The following is a 13,016-nucleotide window of genomic DNA, read 5'->3' on the forward strand; positions in this document are numbered from 1 at the left end:
TTAACAAAAAGTCTCCTTGAACATTAGCATGGAAAATGCCTGGCATGCCTCCATTCTCTAGATTCTAGAGTCTAGATATACTTAGCAGGCAGAGGGTACAGCCAGAAGGGTCTGTTGGGTGGATCTTGATTAGCAACTGGGTGTATATGAGAGATGGTCCTTCAGGTATGTGGGTCCCAACACTTTGACTTGAGCTCAGAAGACATTTGGAAGCCAGTATTTCAAATTCGGCTGACTGTACAACTTTCAGAAGTACCTAAAGCTGGAGTATAGGCTGCATTTCTAGGAATGAAGGATTATTTGGAATTTGGTTTTACTTTACTTTTGTACTTGTATGTTGCAATTCCAGATCACCATCCTATGTGGAAGTTGGCAACCCTAACTAGTATTGTCACAGGTTTACCCGTTTTGTTCCCAGGGAGGCCCAGTTCATCCTTAGCCATGTTGTGATCACCACCAAAACCCTCCTTCTTCCCCTGAGGTCTGATCCAAGCAGACTTTATTTTTTGTTTAGATATGTATGCCCTGCTTTTCTTCACAATGAGTATCCAAAGCAACTTACAATATTGTTCTCCGCTCCTCCATTTTATCCTCACAACCACCACCCTATGTGGCTGAGTGACTGGTTCAAGGTTAGTCAGTGAGGTTTCATGACAGAGCGAGGATCTCAACCTGGCTCTTGCAGACAGTATAAACTCTGCACCAACATGCTGGCTCAAGCCGCTGGAACACCAGTACCCTTTCCTCTGGAAATAAACTGCCTCAGGCTGCTATAGAACCCAGATAACGTAGTTTCAGGCAGGTAGTCCAGTTGGTCTGGAGCAGAACAACAGGATTTTAGTCCAGTGGCACCTTAGATACCAACAAGATGTTCAGGGTGTAAGCTTTCAAGAGCTCCCTTCTTCAAACATCTACGTTTCTTCATGAGGTTGATAGATTTCCACTCCATGCGGCTGAATGTGGTGCCTTCTTTGAGGATAGTTAGCTGGGTAGCCATGATGGTCTGCAGTAGAACCACAGGATTTGAGTCCAGTGGCACCTTAGAGACCAACAAGATTTTCAGGGTATAAGCTTTTGAGCGTCAAAGGTATCTGAAGGTATCTGAAAAAGGGAGCTCTGACTTTCGGAAGCTCATACCCTGAAAATCTTGTTGGTCTCTAAGGTGCTACTGTAGTCTGGACTCAAACACTAGAAATTATGTACATGTGTGATTATTGCTATCAGGGCCAACGATCTGGAGTACAGTAACAATACAGGTTTAAATCTTGCATTTCCTTAGCCTGGTAAATTCTGGGAATTGCAACAGTTTGTAAGAATCCCAAGTGTTAGTATAGAGCGCTCTACTGAAACAGTCAAGTAACTACGATTCCCAGCATTCTTTGGGGGGAAGTGTCCAGATGGTAAGTTTCTTGGTTTGTTTACTTTTTAAAACAATAAACAGGTTGTGGTACGGTCTGCTACACAAACAGTGCAATTCTAAACGGAATTACTCCAGTCTAAAGCTATTGAAAGTAACGTGTTAAGGCTGGAGTAAATCTGCAGAGAATTCACTGTCAATACATAGGAGTAGGCCCCCGTTGCTACAGCAACCCAGAGGCGGGGGACATGGCCGTGAGCAACCGCCAGTTGCTCTATGACGTCACCCGCAGAGGCGGGGTATGGTGCGGCTGCAGCTGACCATTGATTGCAAGGAGCCGCGAGCAGGAGCCGGCATGGGGCGCGGCCGGAGCCGTACGAGGGCGGTGCCCAAACGCGCCGAGGCACTGACTGTCGGCTCGGAGGAGTCGGTCTCCTCCTTGGCTACCGACACGGAGACGGAGCGGGTGGACGAGCTCCGGGAGGCGGTGGGCCGCGGCGGGCCGCGGGGACCCGGCTCGGGCGGGAAGGGCCGGAGCCGCCGCGAGAGGGAGCAGCTCACCAACTGGCCCGCCCCCGCCGGGCATGAGCGCAAGATCGCCTCCAAGATCCGCTCCAGCCTGGCCAAGCGACGTCGGAAGCAGCAGAGGACGGGCGGGGCGCGAACCAGGGGGCGAGCCAAGCCTAAGGTGCGCCCCCCCCCTCACACACACTTCTGCAGCAGGACCTCCTGCGTCTATCTATATGATAGATATGTGTGTGTGTTATTTATATTCATTGTGTGTGTGTGTATAATATATATATATTGGAACTGCATACAAGGGGACCGGTCCCGAGTCACCTCATAAGCTTTACAACATGGAAGGGTGGCAGTAATTGTTCTTCCCTTTTGATCTGTTTGCCCGAAATAGAGCTGCCGGATTGTGCAAAGCCCCTTCAAAACTAAATCAGTTACCCTTCCCTCACCCCAATAATGCAATAAAACAAATGGTCTCATAGCCCAAGTTGCAATGTTCAGTAATATTACAGATCCCGTTACCCCTCTATCAGTGTTATGCAGTTGTGCAGGACATCACATACATATTTTGCTCTCCGTTGACTCTCCCACAGGCTGCCAGGGAATAAGCACCATAGATCCCTCCCCCTGCAACTTACATGCTGCCATCATTTCCCTAGATATAAGACTTGTCCCAGTTATTTCCTCTCCCCCTCCCACACATGCACATTAGATCCGTGGAGATAACAGCCCAAATCTCATTAAGTCATGCATTAAAGCACTCTTCCTATCAGTGAATGCAGTCAGCACATACAAATCCCTTAATTGCTTTGCTCCATTCAGGGGTGTTGTAGTGCCACCCTAAGCAGAGTTCTGATCTGAATGGTCCAGGTAGTTCAATCTTGTCAGCTCTCAGAAGCTGAGCAGTGTCAGCCCTGATCAGTATTTGGATGGGAGACTGCCAAGGAAGGCCAGAGTTAGTATGCAGAGGCAGGCAATGGTGAGCCACCTCTGAATGTTTCTTGTCTTGAAAACCCTACATAGTTGGCATTCCCTCCTCCCCCCAAAAAAGAATCACACCTTTCTAAATCTGTTGACTTCAATGGATTTGGAAGGGTGTAACTCTTCTTAGGATTGCATTCTTATTCCACCTCTCCCCCACACCAATGCAATAGCACATTTCTTAGTAATATAATGCTCTGATCTGTCAGAAAAATAAGGTTGCCCCCTAGATTGCAGTTCCACTCACCCTGCCCATTAGATACACAGAGATGTCTTCCAGGCTGCACAACCCCATCCTCATTCTTCTCAGTAACATTCCTCACCCCTGGGCACTGCAATCAATTATCCTTTATGCAGAAGTGGACCCCTACTGGCAAATTCCACCCTATGACTGTAGAATTGCCCCACCCAATTAGACTCACAAAGGAAAGGTGCTCTAATTTCCCAGTAGTTTCATAAATGTCTCTCAGGTAAATAGATCTCAAGTATTTCCACATGTAGGCCTGTTCCCCTCTTCTCATCCTCCTAATCTGTTCTTCCATTGACTCGTCCTTGTTAAGCTTCTAGTAATGTTCCCAGGACAATACTACAATGAGACCACTACAGTGACTCCACAGAGGCCAGTCTATATCTAGCTCAGCATGGAGGAAAGACAGCTCCTCATTGGCTCTATAGCTATGTGTCATGACTCCTGCAACGTAACAGAACCCTGATTCTGAGGGTCTCCTTAAATTCCAGAGAGGTGAAGCCAGTGAGAGTTAACATTAATGACCTAAATAATCTGATGCTGAGTATCTTTTGTTTTTTTGCAGGCCACAGAAGTGACTGACTGAAAATCTTACTTTGTCACTGAAGAAGCCTCCTCCTGGATCTGCTCTGTTGCAGGATCTCGACTCCTAAGTCCTCGCCCTTTGGACAAGTGCCAGGTTCCCTCGGATGAACAATGAACCATGTCTGTTCAATAACACCAAAAAAATCCAGGGCACCTTGCCAGCATCTTCTTGTGTTACAGCATCCCATTTTATAATTTTTATTTATTTTAATTTATTTTTAAAAAATATTTGCCAGCCACTTTTCCAAAGGGAACTGTTCCCAAAAAGACAAATATGTGTTGGAATACAACATGTTGACATCACTCTAAACCTCTGCTTCCTGGACTTCTGAAAGGATATTTTCTGAATGAGTATTGGAAGCTTCCTTCATGCTTGCATTAAAAAGTACTCTTAAGAGCCCATAAGAGTGAAAATTACTCTGAGAAAACCTCACACCCTCAATTTCTACCTGGGCAAGATTCCTTGTTGAAGGAAGCATGTGTACTCATGCAGAGCTGCAACAAGTATTCTCCTCTAGAGCAGATAATTCTGCTTTATATCAATAGTGCTTCTGTCAAATCTGTTAACAGACAGGGCAAAACTCTCTTCCTTTTTACTATGTATTCTTTGAGTTCATAAGAACTCTTGGTGGATCAGGGCAGTGTGAGTCCATCTAGTCCAGCACCCTGTGGCCAACAAGACTCAAGTAAAGCAGGGCATGGCGGCAATAGTTCACACTTGTTTTATCTCCTCCACCCACAGCAACTGGCGTTGACAAGTACAGAAGTTGGGGCAGATCAGCCAAATTGCAATGGCTGAGCTTGGCCTCATTAGTACTACCTATTACTGGGGTAGTCAAGAGTGTGTAATGGCAATACTTACAAGGATAATAATACCAGCCAAGGTAACAGGATTGAAATCCACCTTCCTAGTGCTACTAGCACTATCCCATCCACACAGAAGGTTTTCATTTCTCCTCCTGTCTGTTAGGGGAAAATACTCTTCTGAGTAAATATGTTTAGACTGGTGGCATGTCACCATGATTCTGTCTGTCCCCACATTGTGTTTAGGGGCAGGAGTAAATTAGATTTCAGTCCCAATACTTCAGGGTAACTTACGCAGATTTATTTAAAAGAAATTACTATATCAGCAGCCCAGTAACTCCTCTAGAGGGTGGAATGGGATTCAAATAGCTTATGGATGGGTAAGATCCAGAGTGTGTACAATCTGAAACAAAACCAAATGTTTCAGCACTGTCTCTGGATTTTCACGCCTTGGGATCAGAGAGTGCATTTCATTCATGTTTGCCTGGGGACATTTTCCTGTAAGGCTGTATTTGGGGTCTGGAAGAAGTTCCAAGTCATTCATGAGCACCCCATGAGGTAGATCACTCCGGAGGCCTTCCTAAAGCCATGCCAGGGCTTGCTGTCACACAATATTGGGATTTTTTGTGTATATTGGGGCCAGGGGAAGGGGGGGGGAGTGCATTTTCAAACATATCTGCAATCCTTCACTGAGGCTGTGAACTTCCTTCAGCAAGCACTGAAGTAAATTGACCCCAAGCATGCCCCCCTCAGCAATCAACTGCATGACATAACTTTTATTGCTATTCTATAGTAGTGTATCCTTCATGTGTGCATTTAAAAAAATATATACACAATATCAAAAATTGTGGGTTTTCTGGGCTGTATTGCCGTGGTCCCTCAGGTTTAAGCTTCTGGCAGAGGGAGACCACCCCTTAAAAAAGAGAGGGCAGAAATGCCGCCTTTATTTCTACTTGTTCCATCAGCTTGAGAGACAGAAATCGAATAAGTGATGTTTCTGGGGCGTAAAGTGATGGGGAAAGCTTTGGTGCCCTGTTTCCACCTGACAAAACACGCCGAAAAAGGCCGGCCAGGCGCGAAAACCAAAGCTAGTTTCGCCTCAGGCAACTGCCCCTCCCCCGACGGAGCCTATTCCCGCTTGAATTTGTGCGCGCGAACTATCCCGCCCCATATACGTCCGTATCTGATGTAGCCCCGCCCCATTTCTAAGTTGAGAAGGAGCGAGACTCAGCCTCTCGTCTTCCTTGTATCTTACATAAGGGGCGGGGTTAAGTACGCCCTCCCGTCTCTAGGCTACGGGGTTGTCGTTACGACATTGTTGAAACGCACGCAGGCGCACTTGTAGCTGTTTGCCGGTGACCTTGAGGAGAAAGCGGAGGGTTGTGGGCGGTCCGGAAGCGGAAGGAGAAGGAAAAACGCACATCGAAGCGCAGGCGAGCGAGCCGGAGGGGAAAAACGAGTCGAGAGTCTTGAGTTTGCTGCCGTCGTCATTATGCCCAGGGGAAGTCGAAGCCGGACGTCCCGCATGGCCCCACCGGCCAGGTAAAGGAGAGGGGAGCTCCCGAGGGTCAGAGTCAAGTGGGAAGGGCCGCTGTGCGTCAGTCGAAGGAATAGGCCCAGTGTGGCTGCAGTCTTCAAGGAGTCTTTCTCCAGCTGAAATGGCACTTACTGTAGTGGAAATGTTATTGAAACGGGGGGGGGGATTTTAAAAATTTATTTTATTTATATTATTTGTAGTCTAGTGAGATGCCAGTTGGATTACACGATGTGAGTCAGTGCGGTCGATTTCAAAGACAATTTCAGTAAACAGGGTAATGGGGTATATAAATGCGGCTTGCAAAAGGTTTAAAACCATCCAATACAGAGTTGAGGAATGCTGAAGCAGAGCATAAGCAATTCTAAGACTGACATATTAAACAACATAGAAACTACCCAGTATTTACAGCAGTCGATAGTATATAGTAAAAAAGTGTATAGTCCCTATCCCTTTACTGATGCATCTCTGGTTTAAGGCCTCAAATGACATTTTCCCAAAGCTATGGATCATCTACTTATCAGGTGTTCAAACCTGAGCTAAGAGTAAAGGTGGGGTATAAGTATTGTAATGAAGAAAATTTGTTCAGTGGAGTGGTAGGATAGCAGTTAGCGTCTGCCCCTAAATCATTTTTTGGAAATCATTTTTTGGAAGATAGGCCATGATGAGCAGAGTGGGACTGCCCCCTGTGTAAAGAAGCATAAGATTAGGCAGGGTGGCATCTTCCCTGTTTCCGTATGTATGAGGATAGTAGCAGAGTATGGCTACAGATTTTTAAATGATGAACGTTGAATGCCTGGGGGGGGGGATTCCTTGAGAATAGAAATCAGGTGAAGAAGAACTTGAGTGGACCATCAGAAGGGAGAGGAGAAGTCACAGCAGTGTGTGGGGAAGGGGTGTTTCCTGATTGGTGTGGAATATTGGTTAGACAAGCAAAGTTCAAGTCTAGTAGCACCTTAAAGACCAATAAAAGTTTCCAGGGCACACGTTTTTGAGAAGCAAGCTCCTTGCTTCTCCCTAGTTGCCATCTATCTTACTGAGTGACTGGGCCAAACATTCTCATTCTGCATATCCTACTTCACAATATTGTTGTGAAGGTGAAGAGCAACAAACTGTGTATGCTGCCCTGACCTCCTTGGCTGAAGAATAAAAATTCAATAAATAATAGTGAATGAAACAAAGGGAGAGGGCTTGGTGTTGACATGTGCATGAATACCCTGATTAACATGCTAAGTAGGGGAGGGGGGAACACAGTTACAGTCCTGCCAATGAAACACACTTTTATTCTTCTGTCCCACTTTTTCCTTCAGAGTTGCCTACATGAAGCTTCCACAACTTGATCATGTCTGCATTTTAAAATGTTGGGGACTTTTTTGCTGAGCTGATAATGAGGGCTCATATTGGGATAGAACTGGTACTGGTATTGTAAGGATGCTTACAGAAATGGTCCTGGATCATGAAAGTCCTTTGGGGCCTTGTAGGCTAAAGGGTTGTTCTCCATACTGTCCAAGCCCTTGACTGGAAAGGTAATAACCAACATACTGTAGGCAGGAACTGACTTGGTTGTCTCATCTTCTAAATATTTCTTGCCTACAGGAAAAGCAGTTCTCTCAGAGGCAGCAAGGGAAAGGGAAGTTGGGGGAATGTTTGAGGAGGAAGATAGAGATGCACATCTTAATCTTTGACTCTCTTCCTTCTAGAACTTATGCTGCTTAGCTCCAGGAGGGCTCCATGCTGCATTGATTAAAAGCATAGCAAATCTTGTGCTCTGTCCTAAACAGAAATTGTGGCTTGGACCTCCAGAGCTGAGGGTCAGCACCACTGGTTGCTAGGAGTTATGGGGCATCTGTCTTTGGATTCTTTCTGTCTATTAACATTTAGAGAACTTGCCAATCCAGGTTTCTGCATTCCTTGTTTTTCTGTATTACACTCATGATTGATCATTCTTCCTTCAAAGGATTAGGTTGTCTGTGATTCCCAGGCAGTCTCTTCTCTAGGCAGTTTGTAGGCCCAAACTCGCTTAGTCTTGGCATTGGTTTCCCATTATGTACCTTCAGCCCATTCTCAGTACTGCCAGCCACCAAGATTCTTGCATCTGTTTAAAGTTTTTTCTGTCCTGTTTAATGTTTTCTCTGCCTTGATGAGTGAGGCAGGTTGAGTAACAGGCTATTGCTCTACCTGTGAATGTTTAACTAGCTTAAAGAGACAATTTGTTGGTATCTTGAAGGAGCTTTGACTTAACTAAAATGTTACACTAGTGGAGATGGACATCCCTCTTTGGAGGGAAAAATGCAAAAACAAACTCTAGATTCTTGCAAGGTCTGAGCCTGTCTGTGACTAGAAGCACAACTGATACTCATCAACTGACAAGCTAAACCACATGCCTGCCCATTTATGGCTTGTACAGTGGGTTTGACACGCAGGTTTCAACAAAGCAATTGTTTTGTGCGCCAAATGAGAGGCCAACTGCAAGTCTTTGGAGGGGGGGGTAGAATCACATGGGCGTAGGCAGGCATTATACATGGGTCACAGAAGTGTGCACTGCCTACTTGTTTACATATGGGGGATTACTCATAGTTGTGTGAGGCTACATACACACACAACAAGTCAAACACTGTCTGCCTAATATCTACATCAAAGTTTTTGTGAAGATAAGACAGAGGAGGAGAAAACTTTGTATGTTGCCCTGCCCTTTTTGGTGCAAGGGCAAGATAAAAATGTCATAGACAGACTGCTCTTTGGATGGGAGGCCATGTTCTTACTTCATTCTCACTGTAGTTCCACTTATATTGGTCAATGGAGCAAAAGTTGTTAGAGGTTGAAGTGAATGACGTGTTTATGAGAAACATACCTAGATCTTCAAGCCCTGGGCCTGTTTAACAGGGAAGTCTGTCTAAACCTCCATTTCGGGAGAGTAGCAGGCAATTTTTAAAATGCAAGGTTGTTTCTTTCTTATCTCTGCAGCCGTGCACCACCAATGCGAGCAGCTCCACCGCAGGCTGCGCATGCACCTGTTCCAGCACCTGCCCCTGCTTCAGCAGTGGCTTCACCTGCCCCTCGGCAGCCTGGCCTGATGGCCCAGATGGCCACCACAGCTGCTGGTGTGGCTGTGGGCTCTGCTGTGGGGCACACACTAGGACATGCAATGACTGGAGGATTTGGAGGTGGTTCTGAAGCTGCGAGGCCAGACATCACTTATCAGGTAAGTGAGGAAAGACCATCATTGGCCAGCTAGTTCTTACAGGCTGCAAGCAAAACATTGTCTTGCATATCTTTTCTACCACCAAGAAGAAATGATGGAAAGTTGTTAGGCCTGGGCTCGCTTCTTGTCAAAGGAGTAGGTTATTTAGTCAGGGCTTATCCCTTGGGTTACCAACAGCTTTGGCTGGTAGCATTCAACTTACAAAAGTGGGTATATGCAGTAAACTTAAAAAGGTTTCTTCAAGGTCAAATACATAAATGGAATTAAACTTCCCTTGGAATAAACCCCAGATAATGTTTTTTTTTATCTCAGAGAGTACATTTCTGGGAGTCAAAAGAATCCTTAACATCAGATATAGCATCTATCTTATTAACCAATGATATACACCCTCCAAAGCATTTATTGTTTGTCTCATGGTGTTTCTGAGCAATATGTTAGGTTTCATACAAACTCTAAAGAACCTCCTTCTCTGCTTAGGTATATTGCAATTCTCTAAGCAAATTTTCTTTTTCCTTTGTTAATATTATATTTGAAAACTGGTAGTATATTATAAACTATCTGTTTTTTCTTGTATTATAGTTGACTTTAATATTGTGTAATTTGTTTTCCTGTTTACGCATTGTATGTTGTTTTTTAAAGTTAATAAAAAGTTTATTAAAAAAAAATATAGCATCTATTTTAAAATCTATGTTGAGAGAGAACAGAATACTTAATGATGTTGAGTGGCTCAACTCCAGGATTTTCGGTTTGGTTTTAACTTCAGTACTTTTGGAGGACAGCAAAAGCAGCATAGCTTTCTAGCAGGTACACACTATAGTTAACCTGGGGGTCTGTGAAGACTCACAGAAGTGCAGACAACTAGGAAATCCCACCCTACTCCTAAAAATCTCCCAAGGTTCCCGGGGGTGAGGGTGCTTGAGCAGGTTAATTTCACCCACACAAACACTTCCACAACCTGCCCACTGATCTCAATATTCTGCACCTTCCAAGATGTTTCCAGTCTTCATCAGGCAGACTTTTGTAAAATGAAAAGAATCTCTCAAACGTGTTTTTCTGCATAGCTGGGATGTCCTCTGAATAGGAAGAGGTACCTGCTTTGTTGGTTGGTAGCCTGATTTTTGCATCTTTCGTAACCTAAGTTGGGCCAGCCAGTTTACTACTGGTTATAGTTCCCTTAGCTGGGGAGATTGCTGCACTGAATTGTAGATGTGCCCCCTCCTCCCTAAGTTACAGTATTTGAGATGGAACAGAATAATACCAGCTAATCTTGTAGCGCTTGCCCCTCTTTGAGACATCGGCTGTAGGAGTTGGGTAATCTTCCTCCTGCCGCTTCTGGAATGAAAATGTTGCGAGTCTTGTCACATGTTCCTTCTGGCAAGCAGTCGCCGGCTTCTAACGTATCTCCTGCCATCTTTCTTTTCCCTGTTGTGCTTCCTCCTCAGGAGCCGCAGACAGCCCAACCTGCAGTGCAGCAGTCGCAATATACACCTTGCCAGTATGAAATGAAGCAGTTCCTGGAGTGTGCCCAGAACCAGTCTGATCTGAAACTGTGTGAGGGGTTCAGCGAGGTCTTGAAGCAATGCCGTTTTGCCAATGGTGAGGAGGACATCGTTTGGGGCGAGTGGCCTAACGGGCAGGAGCTGATTACTTTGAATACAAAAGACTCTCCTGGTTTTTTTCCATTCTTGCCGGTGCTTTTCCCTAAAGGGAAAAAAAACTGGACAGAAGCAATTACTTTAGAGATGCAAAGAAACAATAATGCTGCACTGACTTGGATAATAACGGGGGTAATTCCATGCCATTTAGTAAAATGCCAAAATACGTAAGCTTTATGCTTAAACCTAGTTATTTTAGAACCGTTCCTTTAAAATAACAGCTGCAGAGTTTCTTGAAGAATATATGGTCTCTATTTTTTTTCTCCCAAGTAACTAACAGGATTCTGGAGGCTAGCTTTAATAATCAAACAGGCGCCTTTCTGGCTTTGTCTACAATTAACTGTAACATGGCATACATCAAAAGCAAGGCCACATCAGCATTTCATGTAGGCTGGGTACCCAGACTGATATCTGGAGTCCTTGCTAAAAACTATGAATCCTGTGGTTCTTTTGTTTAGTTTGGGAACTGAAAGAACGCTGTGCCGGAATCTGAACTGATAACTTCTTTTTAAGTACCAGAAATGGTTGACTCGATAAAGGACAAGAAAAGAGAGCGGCCCTTTCAGCAGAGGCCCCCTGCCTCATTAAGCCTGTGGGTGCTTACAGAGTTTGGACCATGGGGAGCAGCTGTCACTACAGAATGGCTTCTGAGGAGGGCTGGGGCCAGTCAGAGAAAGTTGGCGTTGCAAGCCGAATCTCCTCCTCCTACAAAGTCAGTTCTTTCTGAGTTCTCCTATTTCAATACTGTCAAGGAAAGATAGGATTTGTCTCTTTGCTTTGTGGGAGAATTAAATGGGCACGATGGGTGCCCACTGGCAGCATAATGGGCATCACTGCCTTATAGGATAATACTGTCATTTGCTGAACACTTCAACAGTTGGTATCTGATATACTCATCAGTATCTTTTTCTTTTCTTCCATATCCACAGGTCTAGCCTAACAGCTGAGCTGAATGAAGTCCAATTCTGTTAATGAAAGATGCTTCACTAGTAAAAATTCTCTTTGAAGTCTAAAAAGCTGTCTAGCATTTCTCATTTGTTTGTGACTGGTTGTCCGTCCCTCCTTCACCAAAAGCATGGAGCGCTTTCCCCCATGGAAAGGGTTATGGTGACAGAGTTCAACATCTGGAGGGTGGGGGCAAACACAAGACCTTCAGGATTGTGTTGCTAATGCTATCTGTCCCTGCTCATCTGCCTGTTACTAGTGTGCTGACTTGAGCCTTGGAATAAAAGTTGATTGCTCTTCAGAAAACGTGTCCTGAAGTGCCTGATCTGTCACTAACAGGGGGGACTTAATACATTCTTCATCCTTTGTATAGTAATGTTCAGGAGGGAGTCTTTGGCCTTAAGTTTATTAAATGCTGGCCTTGTGAAGAATATTTTTGCACACTCATTTTCTTGTGCGACAAGGGCCTACATTTTTCCAGGCACAACACAATCAGGAAGCGAAAACAAACTTGTGCCAGGAAAAGCTTGTGTCTCCAGAGTCGGAGCTAAGCATCCACCACAGCTAAGCATCTTAGGTCCTGTCAAGTACAGATGTATCCTCCTCACAGGAGAGCAGGATAGAAACAAAATGAGCATATCTTTGCCTGGGCAAATTCTGTAGCTGGCTTTGTTCAGGTAAACCTTATCAAGATAGAATTCAGTACACCTTTGTGGTTATAAAAGATGTATAGTTAACAGCAGCGTAAATTGGAGGCTGCACGTAGCACAACCGAAGATGCTGTACCCTGTAATTCCCAAGCAAGACACTCAAACCTGTAAGATAGCTTGGTAGCAGACCGTAAATGCAAACCTTCAAAATCCTCAGGTCTGTCCTAACCAAGCTGAGCAGAATGAAGTGCAACTTCATTAATAAAAGATGCTTCACTAATAAAATTATCTTTGATGTCTAAAAAGCTGTCTAGCTTTTCTCATTTGTTTGTGACTGGTTGTCCACCCACCACCACAAAAGCATGGAGTGCTTTCATCCGTGGAAAGGATTGTGGTGCCAGAGCCTGTGTGGCGTGGTGGTTAGAGTGTCAGACAAGGATCTGGAAGGCCCAGGTTCAGATCCCCACTGCCATGGAAGCTTGCTGAGTGACCTTGGGCAAGTCATAAATTCTGCCCAACCTGTGAGGCATAAAAAAAATA

The 13,016-nt window shown here is 44.8% G+C and overlaps 1 protein-coding gene across 1 annotated transcript; it reads left to right on the forward strand.

Annotated features, from left to right (window-relative positions):
* Positions 1–5,861: 5,861 nt before the first annotated feature.
* On the forward strand, positions 5,862–12,132 carry CHCHD2 (coiled-coil-helix-coiled-coil-helix domain containing 2). The gene is made up of 4 exons (XM_055001967.1): positions 5,862–6,032; positions 8,989–9,226; positions 10,669–10,822; positions 11,811–12,132. The coding sequence occupies exons 1-4, from the start codon at positions 5,983–5,985 to the stop codon at positions 11,819–11,821; spliced, it is 453 nt and encodes a 150-aa protein (XP_054857942.1). The 5' UTR covers positions 5,862–5,982; the 3' UTR covers positions 11,822–12,132.
* The last annotated feature ends 884 nt before the right edge of the window (positions 12,133–13,016 follow it).

Source organism: Eublepharis macularius, chromosome 17 (genome assembly GCF_028583425.1).
Source record: "Eublepharis macularius isolate TG4126 chromosome 17, MPM_Emac_v1.0, whole genome shotgun sequence".
Classification (NCBI taxonomy): Eukaryota; Metazoa; Chordata; class Lepidosauria; order Squamata; family Eublepharidae; genus Eublepharis; species Eublepharis macularius.

Coding starts and splice junctions, on each gene's coding strand:
- CHCHD2 (XM_055001967.1), top strand. CDS start 5,983: ATGCCCAGGGGAAGTCGAAGCCGGACGTCCCGCATGGCCCCACCGGCC. Junction 6,033..8,988: donor CGCATGGCCCCACCGGCCAG/GTAAAGGAGAGG, acceptor TTATCTCTGCAG/CCGTGCACCACCAATGCGAG. Junction 9,227..10,668: donor GGCCAGACATCACTTATCAG/GTAAGTGAGGAA, acceptor CTTCCTCCTCAG/GAGCCGCAGACAGCCCAACC.